The sequence below is a fragment of the Callithrix jacchus genome, chromosome 13 (genome assembly GCF_049354715.1).
Source record: "Callithrix jacchus isolate 240 chromosome 13, calJac240_pri, whole genome shotgun sequence".
In the NCBI taxonomy this organism is placed as follows: Eukaryota; Metazoa; Chordata; class Mammalia; order Primates; family Cebidae; genus Callithrix; species Callithrix jacchus.
This window is the reverse complement of record NC_133514.1, coordinates 76,490,660-76,509,497: the sequence shown is the minus strand read 5'-3', so window position 1 is coordinate 76,509,497 and position 18,838 is coordinate 76,490,660. Positions and strand designations below refer to the sequence as shown.

The 18,838-nt window shown below is 33.7% G+C and overlaps 1 protein-coding gene across 13 annotated transcripts in view; it reads left to right on the top strand.

Moving 5' to 3' along the window:
* CCDC178 (coiled-coil domain containing 178) overlaps nucleotides 1-18,838 on the top strand; it is a 482,007-nt gene that overhangs the window by 22,808 nt on the left and 440,361 nt on the right. For all 13 annotated transcript variants that reach the window (XM_078347961.1, XM_078347960.1, XM_054244101.2 and 10 more), the window contains one exon: nucleotides 10,325-10,405. Coding sequence is in view for 11 of the 13 variants with exons in the window: in XM_054244101.2 (XP_054100076.2) it covers nucleotides 10,348-10,405 (58 nt within the window). In the remaining 2 variants the exon portion in view is untranslated. The remainder of the gene's footprint in view (nucleotides 1-10,324; nucleotides 10,406-18,838) is intronic.

Genomic DNA, 18,838 nt, shown 5'->3' with positions numbered 1-18,838 from the left:
AGGGAGGGAATAATTGCTACTGAAATGATTTAAGATGAACTAAACTTACTCAATATTTTCATGAGAATATGAAAGAACAGGAAAGCAGTGCATTATTAATTGTATAGCTATATCAAAGCTATTAAAATAATATAGATAAAAGAAACAATATTGCAATGATAAAATCTATAAATATAGATAATTATTAGGTTTTACAAGAATAGATACCACATACCGTTGTTGACTTTAAGGCTTTAATTTTTATGGGTGTTTGTAATGAGATTTCTAAGTTCTTTGGTTGCTAACTTTGGTTATTATTTGTGTATTTGAGCAATGACTAATACAAACTGATGCTTTTTGTATTTCTGTTACAAATCAACATTTTGTCAAAGAAAATAACGTGGAATAAAGTGGAAAAAGATCTTCATAATGCAAATAATTAACAGAGTACTTTATCTAGAACTGTTGAAGATAAAACGCACACACACCCTAACATTTGTTTCCCCACATGCCTGCCCTAGAGATACTGTAGGGCTATATACAAAGAAAACAAAATTGGTTACAATAGGGATAATATTTTAAAACAATGGAAATGTTCATCAATAGGAGAATACAATAAAATTCTATAGAACAGTGAAAGAATACAACATAGTTGTGTGTGGCAACATGACTATACCTTAAAAAGTGCACTAAATAGATAAATATTATGTAGAATGTTTTTTACAGTGTATACTATTATTCAGATAGTTTTAAAGCTAATCCAACACTACACAGTATTTTGCCTGGCGTACATATATGTGGTAAAAATATACTGAAATCATTGGATTATGATTTTGATGGTTGTAATTTCTGGTGAGATAAGAAAGGAAATGTGACTACTGAGAACTAAACAGGAATTTAAATTGTGTCATTAATTATTTTTTAGGCTGAGTTATAGGGTACAATGTTATTTTTACACTGCTCTGAAATTTTTCACTGTAAATAAAACAAGACAATTACCAATAAAATTTGAGAGAAAATGGATAAAGTGAGGCTTTCTGACCAGAATGATAGACAGCTCAGAAATTTTGCTTTAGCTATGAAGAAGCAAACAAAATTAGAGGAATATAGTGATTTGCTGAGATGCTTAGCATTAGAATGGTGAAACAAAAGGATGTCTATGTGTCGCATGCTCTTGAAATGTGGAACAAGTAAATATTCTAATAAAAACTGGATAACAGAACCAATGCTATAAAGCTTTAATAGAGCAAAAAGTGAAGGTTCCAGGCAAATCTGTAGGATTATAAACAGATTTCAGGTATTTCATTCATTCACATGTTTTTTCACTCATGCTTCCTTTTATTTTCAACCCGACTTTATGGGTGTGCCAGGCATTGTGATAGATTTGTGTTGTCCAGTATGGTAGCCAATAGCCACATGTAGCTATTTAAATTTAAATTAATTGAAATAAAATACAGTTAAAGATCAATTTTTTTGGGTTGCATTAGCCAAATGATATTGATATTCAAGGGATCGGAAGTGATCTCAGGTGATACTGTGGCTAGTGCCTACCATTTTGGACAATACAGAATTAGGACATTTTCATCATTGTAGAAAGTTCTGTTGGATAGTGCTGTTGAAGATGCTAAGATTAGAGCAGTGAATAGTGCAGACTTTATATTCTAATGGAGAAAAGAAAAAGTAAAGGAAAATACTGTAAAAATCTAATGTAATTTTAATGTGTCATTAGAAGAAAATAGAATAATTGGCCAGAGAGGAAAGGAAAATGGGTAAAGACAATCCGAGAGTAAACACTAATGAAGTGGTTTTCTTAGATCATAACAATGGAAAGAAAAGCATTTCTATTTATTGTAATGTGGTAGAAAAGAAAAGAATCTGTGGCTTCATGCATGCCAAGAGAAACAATTTTTCTAAGAAAAGAGGACAAAAGAGATTGCTAGTAAGGTTAAGAATTTTAAAATGGTAATTGAAGTAATAATTCAAGAGGATGTATGAGCTTCCCAGCACAAAAATAAGAATAAGACACCAGTAGAGGAAGACCCCTGCATAGCCAAATCAGAAGCATTGAGGAAGGGCACAGATGTTTTTGCTTTGTGTGTTTTGGGATAGTGAATTCAAATCTAAGTCTGATTCTTTCTATTTCCTCTATGAAGTAGGAGGTGATATTTTTCAAAAGATAGAAGTTGGAGATAGTTTAAGAAGATATAAATTTTGAAACCATTGATGTGTGAACTTTTTAGACTAAAATAGTACCTTTCCTTTTCTACTAGTCCATTTTAATGACTCTATTCCTTCTCATAACCAAGTTTCTAGAGCCAAATTATCTATTCATTGTTTTCTGACTGAATGTAATCCATTCCAACATTGATAATCTAACCTAGCTCAGCCATTACATACATAATTCTCTCATCTGCTCTTCCAGTGACCTTATGTTCTGCCAGATGATACAGCACTTGTCCTATCTTTTCATGAATCTTGCTCTGGTGGTAATACACTGATAAATGGTTAACAACTAGCTCTCATGACAAAAACAAAAACAAGTCTTGATTTGTAGCATTTGCTGATTTCCATGTTATAAATCTATTCACCATGGTTCATTTTAAGCTACCAACATAACCACAACTGGCTTGCAAAACTCATAAAAATTTAACGATCAGCTCTCTGGCAAGAACTGTGAAAGATCTAAGATTTTACCCTACCAGCAAGTTAACAAGCCAGACTACCGCCACACTGATGAAAACAGCCTGAGGGTTGCAGAAAGGAAAGCTGGGGCCAGGATGATGAAATGCTTTGCAGCAATATCAGCTGAAATGCAGTAGATCTTTTTGTTGTTGTTGTTGTTGTTGTTGTTAGTTCATACTTTTGTACTAGAACTGGTTCTAGAATTAATAATTATCTATCATTACTTTATCTGGGCCACTCTAAGCACATTCTGCTATGGGACCTTTTCATATTTGTTAGCAATGCCTGGAAAACCCTTCCCTAAAATCCTTTGGTACATCCCTTCAGTTAATTATAGGTAGATGTCACTTCATCGAAGATAATTTCTCAGGAAAACCTATCTAAAATAGACTCCCTCCCACCTCCACACCATCTCCTTTAATTGCTTTTCTTGTTGTATTCCACATGTTATGATATGTTTATGTTCATGATCATTGTCCAATATATTTCTACGTTTTATTGTGATATATTCTTTTACATAGGTTATTAGGGTATATTGTTTAATTTCCACAAGCATGAGGATTTTCTACCTATCTTTTTGCTTTTCATTTATGACTTTATTTTAAGCTTTTTATTATTTTTATTTTTTTAACTTTTCTTTTATTTTTTATTTTTTTGAGATGGAGTCTAGCTCCATTACCCAGGCTGGAGTGCAGTGGTGCAGTCTTGGCTCACTGTACCCTCTGCTTCCTAGGTTCAAGCAGTTTCCTGCCTCAGCCTCCCGAGTAGCTGGGACTACAGGTGCCCACCACCATGCCCGGCTAATTTTTGTATTTTTAGTTGAGACAGAATTTCACCATCTTGGCCAGGCTGGTCTTGAACTCCTGACCTTGTGATCCACTTACCTCAGCCTCCCAGAGTGCTGGGATTACAGGCATGAGCCACCATGCCCAGCCTTAACTTTTATTTTCATTTTAGTGATACATGTGCAGGTTTGTCATATAAATAAATTGTGCGTCCTGGGGATTTGGTGTACAGATTATTTCATCATCAAGGTAATAAGTATAGTAGTACTCAATAGATATTAAGAGTAATGGCAGGCTGGGCATGGTGGCTCACACTTGTAATCTCAGCACCTTGGAAGGCAGAGACGGGTGGATCACCTGGAGTCAGAAGTTCAAGATCAGCCTGGCCAACATGGTGAAATCCCGTCTCTACTAAAAATACAGAAAATTAGCCAGGTGTGGTGGTGTGCACCTATAGACTCAGCTACTTGGGAGGCTGAGGCACGAGAATCACTTGAACTTGGGAGGCAGAGGTTGCAGTGAGTCGTGATCATGCCACTGCACTCCAGCCTTGGAGATAGAGTGAGACTTGGTCTTAAAAAACAAAAAATAGTAATGATGAAAACCACAATTGCTTTTGCACCAACCTAACATTTTTTTGATCCTTATCTTCTTCCCTCAATCCACCCTCGAGTAAGCCCTGATATCTACTGTTTGTTTCCATGTATACTCAATGTTTAGCTTCCATTTATAAGTGGGAACATGCGGTATTTACTTTTCTGTTCCTGTGTTAGTTCACTGTTCACTCGATAACAGTCTTCAGCTCCATCCATGTGGCTGCAAAGGAAATGATCTCATTTTTTTTATGGCTGTGAAATATGCCTTGGTATATACATTCCATGTTTTCTTTATCTAGTCTACCATCGATAGGCATTTAAGTTGATTCCATGTTTTTGCTATTGTGAATGATGCTGCAATGAACATACATGTACATGTATCTTTATGGCGGAATACTTTATATTCCTTAGAGTATATATACAATCGTGAGATTGCTAGATTAAATGGTAATTCTGTTTTGAGTTCTTTGAGAAATCATCAAACTGCTTTCCACAGTGGCTGAACTAATGCATAAGTGTTTTCTTCACAACCTCACCAGCATCTGTTATGTTTTGACTTTTCTAATAGCTATTTGGACTGGTGTGAGATGAATTCTCATTTTGGCTTTGATTAGCATTTCTCTAATGATTAAAGATGTTTAGCATTGTTTCATATACATGTTGGCCCCATGTATGTCTTCTTTGAAAAGTCTACATGTTGTTTGCCCACTTTTTAATGGATTTCTTTGGTTTGTACTTGTTAGTTTGCTCAAGTTCCTTACATATTCTGGAAATTAGACCTTTGTCAGATGCATGATTAGAAAATATTTTCTCCCATTCTATGGGTTGTCTGTTTACTTTGTTGATTGTTTATTTTGCTATGCAGAATCTCTTTAGGTCAATTAGCTCCCATTTGTCAATTTTTGTTGCAATTGCTTTTGGCATCTTCATCATGAAATCTTTGCCAGAGCCTATGTCCAGAATGGTATTTCATAGGTTATCTTCCAGGGTTTTTATCGTTTAAGATTTTACATTTAAGGCTTTAATCCATGTGGAGTTGATTTTTGAATATGGTGGTATAGGGAAGGGGTCCAGTTTCAGTCTTTTACATATGGCTAGCCAGTTATCCCAGTACTATTTATTGAAGAGGGAGTCCTTTCCCCATTGCTTGTTTTTGTTGACTTTGTCAAGACCAGATGGTTGAAGGCTACAACTTTATTTCTGGGCTCTTATTCTGTTTTATTGGTCTATGTCTCTGTTTTTGTACCAGCACCATGCTGTTTTGGTTACTGTAGCCTTGTAGTATAGGTAATATAGTTTGAAATAAGGGTTTTTATTTTTGAAGTTTTTGTTTTTTGTATTTTTAATTTTTTAGAATTTTTTAAAAAATTCTGTGAAGAATGTTATTGACAGTTTTGTAGGAATAGCAATGAATCTGTAAATTGCTTTGGGAAGTGTGGTCATTTTAACAATATTGAGGTCTTCAAATCCAAGACTATAGAATAATTGTCCATTTGTGTCATCTGTGATTTCTTTCAGCAGTGTTTTGTAATTCTCATTGTAGAGATCTTTCACCTCCTGGTTAGCTGTATTCCTAGGTATTTGTTTTTGTGTGTATAGTTATTGTGAATGGGATTGTGTTCTTGATTTGGCATTCAGCTTGGGTGTTGTTGGTGTATAGAAATGCTACTGATTTTTGTCCGTTGATTTTGTATCCTGAAACTTTGCTTAAATACTTTAAGAGATCTAGGAGTTTTTTAGGCAGAGACTATGGGATTTTTTTTTTTAGGTATGGAAACATGTTGTCTGCAAACAAGGATATTTTAACACTCTATTTGGATGCCTTTTATTTATTTTTTTCTGCCTGATTGCTGTGGCCAGGACTTCCAGTACTACATTGAATAGAAGTGGTGACAGTAGGCATCCTTGTCTTGTTCGGTTCTCAAGGGAAATGATTTCAGCTTTTGCTCATTCAGTATGATATTGGCTCTGGGTTGTCTTATTAAATGGCTCTTGTTATTCTGAGATATGTTCCTTTGACACCCAGTTTGTTGAAGGTTTTTTTTTTTTTTTTTTTTGTGAGACGGAGTTTTGCTCTTGTTACCCAGGCTGGAGTGCAATGGCACGATCTCAGCTCACCGCAACCTCCGCCTCCTGGGTTCAGGCAATTCTCCTGCCTCAGCCTCCTGAGTAGCTGGGATTACAGGCACGCACCACCATGCCAAGCTAATTTTTTGTATTTTTAGTAGAGACGGGGTTTCACCAGGTTGACCAGTATGGTCTCGATCTCTTGACCTCGTGATTCACCTGCCTCGGCCTCCCAAAGTGCTGGGATTGCAAGCGTAAGCCACCGCGCCCGGCCTGTTGAAGGTTTTTAACAGGAAGGGATGTTGAATTTTATCAAAAGCCTTTCCTGCATCTATTGAGATGATCATATAGTTTTTAGTTCTGTTTATGTAGAAAATGGCATTATTGATTTGTATATGTTGAACCAGCCTTGCATCCCACATAAAAAGCCTACTTAATTGTGGTGGATTAGCTTTTTGATGTGTTCAATAACACAAATTCAATATTTGGTTTGCTAGTATTTTGTTGAGAATTTTTGCATCTATGTTATCAAGGAGATTGGCCTGAAATTTTCCTTTTTCATTGTGTCTCTGCCAGATTTTGGTATCAGAATGATGCTGGCCTAATAGAATGAGTCTAGGGAGGAATTACTCCTCCTCTGTTTCTTGGAATAGTTTCAACAGGAATAGTACCAGCTCTGTATATGTCTGGTAGACTTTGGGAATGAATCTCTCTGGTCCTGGGCTTTTTCTGGTTGATAGGCTTTTTATTAATGAATAAATTTTGGAACTCATTATGGGTCTGTTCAGAGTTTCAATCTCTTCCTGGTTCAGTCTTGAGAAGCTTTTTGTTTTGAAATAATTATAATTTTATAGGAAATTCCATAGAAATCCACAGGAAAGTCCTGCGCCCACTTCAACTATCAGCTCCCAATGTTAGGCTAACATCATATATAACTATAGTACAACAATAATACCATAAAATTTATATTGATACGGGTCTCAGACATATTTAAATTTCAGCAGTAATGCTTGCAGTTATTTTTGTGTGCATGCATACAGCTCTGTGAACTTTACAATATGTGTAGCTTTGTATACCATCACCAACATCATAAGACTTACCCCACCACACCATTACTTGATATTACTGTTCCCCTATCTCTAGGCCTAGGCAACTGCTAATCAGTTCTCCCACTCTATAATTATGTTATTTCATGAATATAAATAGAATCATGCAATATGTATCCTTTTGTGATTTCCATTTTTTTTTACTCAGCATAATTAATGTGGAGTTCATCAAAATTATTGCATGTATCAATAGTCTTCCTTTTTTTCTGGATTGTATTCCATGGTGTAGATGTAACACAATTTGTTTAGCTATTTATCCACTGAGGGACAACTAGGTAGTGCACAGGTTTTGCCTATTGTGGACAAAACTACTAAGAATATTCATGCATGATCTGAATGAAAAGTTTTATCTCTGATGTATGTTTAAGAGTGCAATTGCTGAGTTTTATTGGTAAGTTCATCTTTAGTTTTAAAAGAAACTGCGAAAGTATTTTCCAGTGTGGTTATATCATTTTGCATTCTAACCAGCAATGCGTAAGTGACCCAGTTTCTCCACATACTTGCCAGCATTTCATGTTGCAACTATACTTTTTTATTTTAGTCATTTTTAAAAATTAAAAATTGACTAGTCAATAAATAGATATCTCATTATGGTTTTAATTTGCACTTTGCATTTTTACTGGTGTGCAAGGGTAGGAGTTCCAGCTCCTTCTGACTGGAAAGGGTAGGAAGAATGCCTTGTTACTTCTCCCTCTGTGGCATCCACTGACACCATGAGAGTGGTGTGGCCTTTTCACTGCTGGGTGGTGGTGTAAGTAGTGTCTCACTGTTAAGCCTCCTCTCACACTACCCCAGTGGGGAAGAATAAAGGTACTTCATTACTTCTGGGTATGGATGAAAGTCCAGGCTCCACACACAGTTTCCAAATGACACTGTGGTGACATTGTGGTTGTGGGAGGGTTGGGGTGTAGGGTGTGATGCTTGAGTCCAATCAGTAGGGTTGAAAGTCCTGGATCCCTACTGTTTCCTCTGACACCACCCCAGTAGCAAATTTGGGGTCATTATTACAGCCTATCCAGGGTAGATATAGTCTAGGCTTCTCATTCATTCTTTGTGGGAACAGTTTTTTTCCTGATGCTTTTAGCTGGAATAGAGATGTTATTGTCTAAATGTATTCTCTCTTACTAAGCCACCCCTTAGTAAGAGAGGATCTTACTGGCTGCTCTTTTGGCTAAAGAAGGCAGGCTTTTGTTGAAGCTTTACTTTGTCTATACCCACTGGCATTTCTGGGTTGCTGGTCTCTTCTGCCTCACGTTTGGAATTACACAAATGAAGTCTCTCTCATAGACTTTATTTCTGTTTCATTTTATTTTATAAGATAAAGACTTTTGGGGTCTCAGTCCTAGGAATGGGTTAATTTCTCAGGGCACCGACACTTGGCAGAGTCTGGATTCCATCTTCTGTTACCAAAGTTTGGTGTGGCTCTCACTGGTACTGCCCAGCTTCTGCCTCTCCCAGGTCAGATATTGCCTTCAGGGAAAAATTGGCCTAAAATGTTAGTCTCACTTCTCTGGATATTTGACTTCTATCAGATCTGGAACTAGGTATTACTTATTACCTTGTTAATTCTTAGATGGTTTTTGAAGATTTAAAATTTATATTTCAACCAGATTATTTTAGTAGTAGTAGAAGCATTTTTTCAATTTACCCAGTTCTACCTTACTGGAGGAATTCGTTTTCTTATTAATATTATTCAGTGTTTCCAGTAATTTTGTGTAGTAGAGGAAATAAAATTATATGTTTCAACTATGATCTTCATTGAATTAAAAAATGTTAATGTCCATAAAACATTGTTATGTTCTTTCAGCATTTAGTTATGCTCTTTTCTATAGCTTGCTTTTCTTTAAACATTGGTCTTTATGAGCTAGAGTGGTTTATTTGGAAGGGCACTAGACTTGGATTTACAGTTTTCTTTCATAGGACTTTTCTCTAAGAAGTCTCTTTTCATTGCATTAATTTACTAATTTTAGTCAAGATTTTCTGGCTTGTAAAACAAACAAAAAAAATTAGATGATTTTCAGTCTCTAAACTGTATAATAATTTAGATTTGCAAATTAAATGAGATGATTGTTATTTCTGTGTTTATAGAATTATTTTCTTTCTGTTTAGCCCTTTAAGTTTCTAATTAATACCAATTTGAAGGAAATGTAGGGAACAGAGAAACTTGTTAAATACAGCATAGGGAGGTTGTCAGCGATGTGGAAAACTGTATAGGACAAAATATTTGATATTTACATAGGTAAAGTACAGGGTGGGAAAAAAGGGAACAGAGAACACATGGACTAAAAGATAAGAGACATTTCACTTAAATGCTATGTACAGACCTTGTTTGTATTATTATTTTAAACAATTCTTAAAAGAGAAAATATGAGACAAAGAAATGTGAACATAAAATATATTTAGTGATATTAAGACATTATTAATTATGCTAATTACATTATTGGTATTATGGCTGTGTTTAAAAATTTCAAAATATTTACAGATGCAATAATATGATATTTGTGGTTTGCTTAATCATGATCAGAAGTAGGTGAGACAGGGCAGTTGATGGGTGTATAGAATTCAGAACTGGCCACAAATTGATAATTGTTGAAATTGGTTGATATACCTAGAAATCTATTGCACTTTTTGCTCTACTCTTAAAATATTTTAAAAAGGAACCGAAGGAAGGTGAAAAAGAGATAGTAGTAAAGTTAAACATTTATTATATCAAATGAAAACATTGTAGGTTTTAAAATCCCCCCAGGATTTGGAACCTATAGCTATAACTGCCAATGCTCAATTATCTAGTGGTCAGGCTAGGTATTGGTTTAAATCACCAGCAAAGTAGAGGATCAAAGATCCCTCTTTAATGAAGATTTTTATATTTAGTGTTTCTGAATGAGATCATAAGAGTCCTAATAGGAAAAAGAATACATTGTTGGATTTCCTTACATTTTAAATATAATCTAGTACCAAAATATAATTATATATAAATGTTATATATCTTATATCTTTCATATTAGAAATTTATCCTGACACTATCAGTTCTTGAATTGACAATTTTTAGTGAAATTAAATACAAACTAATTTAGATTCATGATATTTAAATTTTTTTCTTTCTAATTAGGTTTTAAAATATTCTTAATAACTATGCCTGAAAACAAGACAATTTCCTCTTCTTCCACTAGAGGTGATCAAACCAAGATAGGTAAGTTTATCGTAAATTGATTTTCTTTGAAAATAGTTTATAGATAAATGGAATCCCAATCACTTAGAGGAGGCCAACTGCAGAGATAGTAATATTTTCTAGGATAATGGTCACAAAACCAAAACTTACTGAGACCGGTAAAGTGAAGTAAGAGAAAAGAGTGACTCAGTATAACAAAAACACATTATCTGAATTATAATCAATTTTTTTATAATTATGGATACACTGTGTTATAGGTAATAAAACAGGTAAGCAATACAACAGAGGTGTGCTAGAATCGGCTCTTGTATATATTTCTTCTTAATTCCACTCCACTGTTAACTTCAATTGGCCATGGTAGTAGTATTTATTACCAACTAACAACTGGATATTAAACTTTTACCAGTACATCATTGAAGCCAAACATGCAAAATTGAAAACGAAAACACTAATATAATTTTGTTTTTAAAATTATATGATTTTATTGCATTACATGGCTCTATTTATTTTCATCTCGAGCTCTGACGTCTTTTATTCTGTATCATGTTAGCAATGTCATGTCTTTGCATGGTATAGAACAGAGGTCAGCAAATTATAGCCCATTCCCCAAATCTGGCCAGCTGTCTTTTATTTACAGATCCCAAATAAGGAATGGTTTTCATATTTGTAAAGAGCTGTGAAAAGAAAAGAAAAAAGAAGACAATGAGGAATATGCAACAGAGACTGGATTTGGCTTACAAAATCTAAAATATTTAGTATCTGTTGCTTTCCAGAAAACATTTGCCAGCCCTGGAATAGAACTTAACCTTGAATTATTTGAGAACAATGGGTAGTTTTGATTCAGTTATCCCTTGCCACACTGATGCTGTATAACAACCAACCATAAAAATATAGGTGCATACAGCATCATAAACATTCATTTTATGCTCACTTGTGCATGAGTCTGCCAGATGGTTCTGCTGATATCAGGTGGGCTCAGTACAGTTCACTCATGTATCCACAGTAAGCCACAGGTTAATTCAGTACCATTATTGATCTTGCTTATTTTCATTGAGCTCTTTTACGGGTCTAGGGCCTTGGCTGGGAAAATTAGGCTGATTCAGCTCTGCTTTGCTTTTCTCTCATATTACAGCATACTATTAAGGGGCTCGATCTCTGGGTTTTGGCAATTTCAAGAGGAGGAACAGAAGCAGAGAAGGCCTCTTCAGGCCAACGTGCAGAACTGTTGCACTATTACTTCTGTTACATTTTATTGATCAAAGCCAGTCACAGAACTAGCACAGAGACTACAGATAGGAGATTAGGCTCCACCTCCTGATGATAAATGCGGCAAAGTCACATTACAAAGGAAAGTGAATACTGGGAGGAGAAAATTATTGGGGTTATTATCGCAATCAACTTACTACAATTTTCTTTGGGGTTATAATTGAAAGCAGTCATTTAGTAATTCCAAATGTAGATAAGGTCATGACACAATGGATTTTATTTAAAATTGTTAGTCTTGGGTTAGAATCTTATTCCATCACCACATATTTTCTAAATATTTGAAAAACCTTGGTTTTTAGCTCTTTATTTTTTCTATCAATATTTATTGAAAAAAAGTTTATTTTTATTTATAGAGTTCATTGTGTAAAGCTTAAGCAAAAGCTTGTTTTTATTTCTGGAAACTGATCCCAATCTCAGATTAGCAAGATGGAACAAGTTATTCATTTAAAATAATTTTCCCAAAAACACAATTTGGAACAAACGAGTAATCAAATCATACAGGTGTTAACTCATATTTAAATAGTTGAAAGAACTACTGAAAAGTTTTTGGGTTGATTATAATGTGAATTAAAAAGATCAATAGTTGTTCCAAGACTTCAGAGAGCTGACCTGGTGATTTTCCTTTGAATGATTTGACAAAGTCTATTTTAAACTGGAACAGAAAAGGATTGGTTTACACTTGTTTGCAAGCAAAAGCTACAAAGTTCATCATATTAAGTGTGACTTAAGCCACTCACCTTCATTTGATGCAGTAGATACGCATAGCAAATAAAACTACATATCACACGATTTAATGGAATGTAAGTCTTCTGTCATGTAGATTTCTGCAAATGCATAAGAAATGGAAATATGTTTGGCTAACATTTTGGAAAATAAAATAGTTAATAAATTGTCTTTTAAAATGTGCTTGGTTAGCAAGTTTAGGATTTTTGTATTTATGCGACATTAAAAACTATAATTGGAATGCAAACATCAGTAGGGATTATTAGTTAAAATTTACTTTCAGCACTTTGGCTTTACACCATCATCAAACTTCCTATTCTTTATGTAAGACAATCAACCATTATAAACAACATTCAACTATCCCAGCAAAGCATTGCAATGTCTGTGTTTAAGCCACAGGAATTTATCAGTCCTGTGTGTTTAACTACCAGTGTTTATTACTATGTCTTCCAAGATTTTAAACTTTCAAGTCTAAAGCCATCTTTGCTGGATAATGTACTGAATGTAATTATGTATTGATTTTTGAAAAGTTGTCATTAATTCTATCACAAGAACACAGTGTGAGGTCATATTTACTAACTTCTGTGAAACTACATTCAACATAAGAATACTTAAAAAAATATCCAAAAGAAATCACTTTTTGATGTTCTTTTGTTCATGATGTAACTACTGTGGTCATATGGAAACTCTCACTATTCTAAAAATTATTAATTGGGCTGAGTGTGGTGGTTCATTCCTGTAATCCCAATACTTTGGGAAGGTGAGGTGGGTAGGTCACTTGAGACCAGGAGTTGGAGACCAGCCTGGGAAACAAAGTGAAACCCTGTCTCTACAAAAAAATACAAAAATTAACCAGGCCTGATGGTATGTGCCTATAGTCCCAGCTATTGGGAAACTGAGATAGGAGGATCCCTTGAACTAAGGGCAGAGGTTGCAGTGAGTCAAGATTGCGGCATTGTACAATCCAGCTTGGGTGACAGAGAAAGACCCTGTCTCAAAAAACAAATAAAAATAAAAATAAAAATAATTAATTGGATAATTATTCTGTGTTCTCAGTTGACATAAATCATAAAACAAATTACTGATCTTTTTCAAATTGTTCTGTAAAGTTACAGCCATATATTTTAAACAATATGACCAATAATATTTTCAGATGACTCACATTTACAAATGGTTAGTTCTGTTTGGGATAACACTTTTTAATACAATTAACAGGACCTTTTAACAAACTATATTTTTTTGGCTTTACGGGCAATATTTTCTCTAAATACAAACTGCATTTCATGGCAGCATCACATTTATTTGTGTTGAAATACTGATATTGGATTTATTTATTAAGGTTTTCCTAATGTATCTTTTTCATAACATGTGTTTTCTATAGAACAGGTAGAGGATGAATTGTTTTACAGCATAGTGTTTTGATATTTTAAGTCAGGAAATACTTTGCATGTGCAAAAATATCTGAAAAATACAAGTGACGTTTAAAGAATATGGATAACATTGTGTATTTGTGCACTTACAGTTGGGCTTAAGGAATAGAACCCTGTGTTCACTCACTTCTTCCAAATCGCATATAATTTTATATATTACATACAAATATTAAAATAATACATATATAGTTCTGTATGTTTTATTTCATATAACAATTTTAACTCTCCTATTAATTCACAAATGTTTGTTAAATCATTTGAAAATAGTAAGTTTTAATTTTTACTTTCTTCTCGATATAATTTTTTCCCATTTTCTTCTCTATCACTTGGCTGATTTTGTGTGTGTGTGCCCTGTTGAATGAAGGTGATTAAAATGTGCACAAATCTTCCTTTTCATAATTTTTAAAGTGAGACTTTTGATGTTTTGCCATTAAATATGATTTTAATGGTTTGTAGAGATTATTTTTTATAATTTTCTTTAAATTTTGAACCTGTTGTGAATTTTATTAATACTTTTTTTATATCTACTAAAATTTTTCTGGACTTTTTTTTCCTTTACTCTTTAACTTTAATGATTTGCATACATGGATTTACTATTTTTAAACAAACTTTATTCCTGGGACAAACAACTTCTTAAATTGCATTGTATTTTAATATGTTTCTAAATTTTGTCTCATAATCATTTGTTTAGGATTTTTGCATCTTTCTTATTCAATAACATTGGCCCCTATGTTTTCTGAGCACTTCTTGTCTGGTTTTGGTAATAAGGGTTTCATAACCTCAAGATTGAATTATAGAGTGCCTCTTTATTTTCTGTTCTCCAAAAACGTTAATATATTTTTATGATTTTTTTTCTGGAATATTTAGCTAAAATTACCTCTTAATTTGGGGGAATATAATAAATTATTGATACAAAATACGTACTGGTTTTAGTACTACTCAAGCTTTCTGATTATCTTTAATTCACTATTGCTTAGCAAGTTAAAATTTTTTCTTTTAAAAATCTATCTGGTTAAATATTAAATGTATTGGTACAATACTGTTAATAGTCTTTGTTTTTATATCTATAGGCAGTTGTTGCTTTTTTACATTCATAATATTGTATTTGTTTCTTCTGGTTCTCCTCTGTTTAGTCTTGTCAATCTTGCCAGAGGTAATTCCTTTGTGTTAACCTTTTCAAATTGGTAATATCAAAACTTTTGGATTATCTCTAGGTTTTTGTGTTACTTTGCTTTCTATTTTATTAATTTGGGATATTATAACCTTCCTTATCCTTTATTTGTTTTTGCTATCCCACACATTTTAAATTTGGATGCTTAGTTTCCTAGTTTTCAGCCATTTTTATTTTTTAATATAGTTATCTCAAGCTATAAGTTTCCCTTGAAATAACTCAGAGATAATATAAAGGACTGGAGGATCAAATCAAATCAGACTCATTTAAGTGTATCTTTGCTAACGATTTTAAGGCTATGGGAAATTCTCAGGTACAGATGAAGCAGGGAGACATCTGGGACCATCAGAACAGCTTTCAAGGTCCTGTCTTACCTGGTTGGATGTGCTCTGCTCCAGATTAAAAAATAATGTGTTTAAGCATGTATGCACAGCCATGCAACTCATTCAGAAGACTGCTCTCCAGTCATGAAACAGCTTCATTTCTTATTAGGGTAGTTTTATATTTAACATGCTGTTTTTCAGGGAGCCATATCCCATAAGCACATAGGTTCAGGTTTGTTTATGATTGTAATTCAGAGGGCCAAAACACCCTGCTAAAAGCTTTCTGTGGATAAGAACTCTCCGGTTAACAAATGCCAATTAGTATGTTTGCCAGAATGTCTGTTATTAGCGTGTTTGCTAGGGGATTTGACCTGGTCACCTGTTTCCTTTCTTTGGGGGCCTACCCTTTACTCCTCATGGGAAAGTATGGATTACAGACCTGCTATAACTTTTAGATTTAATTGGGCTTTGATTTGTTTTTGAGTCATGTATTGTTTAGATCTATGAAATATTTTGGTTGAGAGTTTAATATCTATAAGATCTGCCTTATAGATTATGTGACTGAGATCCACTATACATTTGTATTAATTTTCATCCTTTTAATCTTTATTAGGTTGAGAGAAATCTGTTAATTTACCTACTTTTGTTAGATTTTTCTGTTTCTCCTTTCATCCCCTCAAATTTGTTCCCATGTAATTAGGTGCATAAAGGTTTTGAACTGTAATGCTATTTTTTATATAGTAGTCTATAGTATTATGAAATATTCAAACTTGCTCTACTTAATTTTCTCTGATCAGAATTCTGTGTTAGCATTCACAGCAATTGCTATTTTCTGTTCATTTGCCTGGTATATATCTGTCCATTGCTTAACTTAAAGCTTTCTGAATCACTTTGTGTGATGTATACAACATATTGTTAGAGTTCACTTTATTTTACTATTGATGATTTTAACCCATTTACAATTACAAACAAGATTCACAAAGTCTCATTTTCATTACATTTTATATTTAAATATATTTATACATATGTATTATATAGATTGTTTGCTGTCCTTTTTAACATGTAGAAAATTTATGTTACTAATACCTTACTTCTCTCTCTTTTAGATAATGTGTATTGGATCTTTATTATGAGCAATACCAAATTCAGCTAAGAAGCTTTTCTTGCCTTTGCATTACATCTTCCTATTATTTAATTAAGGAATACTATTCGATTCCTGGTTTATACTTATGAAGTATTCTTATTATCCTTTGCATATACTCTCCTACTCCATGCCCAGCACAATATTTTTGACTAGTACTGTATTTGCATCATTAGTACTGTATCTGATTTGTCAGAGCATATGTACATAACCCTTTTAGTCTATTATACTTTTCTCATTCTTCCATATTAGTTAAAAAGCTAACATATTCAAGACTCACTGCCAGTATTATGCCAAATTTCTCCCATCATTTTTGTTGTACTATATCTACTTTCTAGTGGATTCAGGAAGAGATCCAAGGAAATATATTCTTTTTCTTCTTTTTTGTTTTTTGAGACCCAGTCTCGCTCTGTCACTTAGGCTGGAGTGTGGCAGCATAATCTTGGCTCACTGAAACCTCCATTTCCTGGGTTCAAGAGAGTCTCCTTCTGCCTCTTCCTGCTGAGTAGCTGGGACTGCAGATGCATGCCACCATGCCCAGCTAATTTTTTTGTATTTTATTAGAGTCAGGGTTTCACTGTGTTGCCCAGGCTGGTCACGAAGTCCTGAGCTCAGGCAATCTGCTCTCCTTGGCCTCTCAAAGTGCTGGGATTACAGGCATCAGCCACTGCTCCCAGCCAAGAAAATATATTCTTTCATTTCTTGAATATTCATAGCAATTATATCTAGCCTATATACTTGAATGGCAGTTTTATTCGGTAAATTCTTTGGCTTACATTTTTTTTATATAATTTATTTTTTTGTTTATGAGAGTATTTTAACTGAATTATCTAATTGTCATTTGACATCAAATCATACCAATTTTATTTTCATCTATATATAATCAACTTAGTATTTTTACCTAGATTCCAAAGGAATTAAAAAATTTTTCTTTACAGTTTAAAATTTTACTAGAATATAAAAATTTTGGAGATATAGGAACTATGATATGCCTAAAAGTAAAACATTACTGTTTTCTTTCAGGTACATTATCTTTTAACAGATATACATATATTTATACAAATGCATTATAATTTTCAAATTTAAATTATGTAATTAACTTTTATACATTTTTGCCATTCTTAATAATTACATTTTTATTGAATAATAATACTCAGTCTTTTTAATCATAATTTAAATAACCATTGTTCTATTTTGGCACATATGCTAAGTGATACTGTGTTTAGCTTTTACAATTAAGCTACAATTCACACAGCATAAAATTTACCTTTTGAAAGTTTACAATTTAGCATTTTTAGTATAAGCATAAGTTTATGTGCCATTACCACTATGTATTTCTAGAACATATTCATACCCCCTAAAAGAAACTCAGTACCACTAGCATTCATTCCCCATTCCTTCTCTACATACCTGCTGATAACCACAAATCTGTTTTCTTGCTCTATGGAGATTTGTTCACTCTAGACATTTCATATCAATTTTTTTTTTTTCGAGACAGAGTTGCACTGTTGTTACCCAGACTGGAGTGCAATGGCACAATCTCGGCTCACTGCAACTTCCGCATTTTGGGTTCTAGCAATTCTCCTGCCTCAGCCTCCTGAGTAGCTGGGATTACAGGCATGCACCACCATGCCCAGCTAATTTTTTTGTATTTTTAGTACAGATGGGGTTTCACCATGTTGACCAGGATGATCTGGATCTCTTGACCTGGTGATCCACCTGCCTCAGCCTCCCAAAGTGCTGGGATTATAGGCGTGAGCCACCACACCCAGCTCAATGATTTTTTAAAATAGTTGGCTCTGCATGCCTTTCACTTTTTCAACTAGGATAATGTTGTCAAGGTTCTCCATGTTGTAAAATGTATTCATATTTAATTCCTTTATATAACTGAATAATATTATTCTGTATGAATAGTCCACATATTGTTTATATATTCATAAGTAGATGGAGGTTTTACTTGTTTCTGTTTTAGGGCTATTATGAATAATGCTGCCATAAATATTTGAGTACAAGTTTTTATACAAATATATGTTTTCATTTCCGTTGAATGTATAGTTAGGAATGGATTTGCTGGGTCATTTTGTAATTCAGTGTTTAACTTTCTTAGTAAGGCCAAATTGCTTTCCACAGAAGCAGCAATAGTTTACATTTCATATAGCAAAATGTGTGGACTCCAATTTCTCCACATCCCTACCAACAATTATTAGTTTCTTGGATTTTTGTTTTTGTTTTTATTTTATTATTATAACCTCCTAGTGGCTGTGAAGTGAATGTCACTTATTTTTTTAATTAGTAGACTATCTAGAGTATTTTTAGGCTAATAGAAAACTAGTATGTAATACAGAGTTCTCGTATACTCACTGTCTCCTACCCCACATTCACAGTTTCCAATATTCTTAA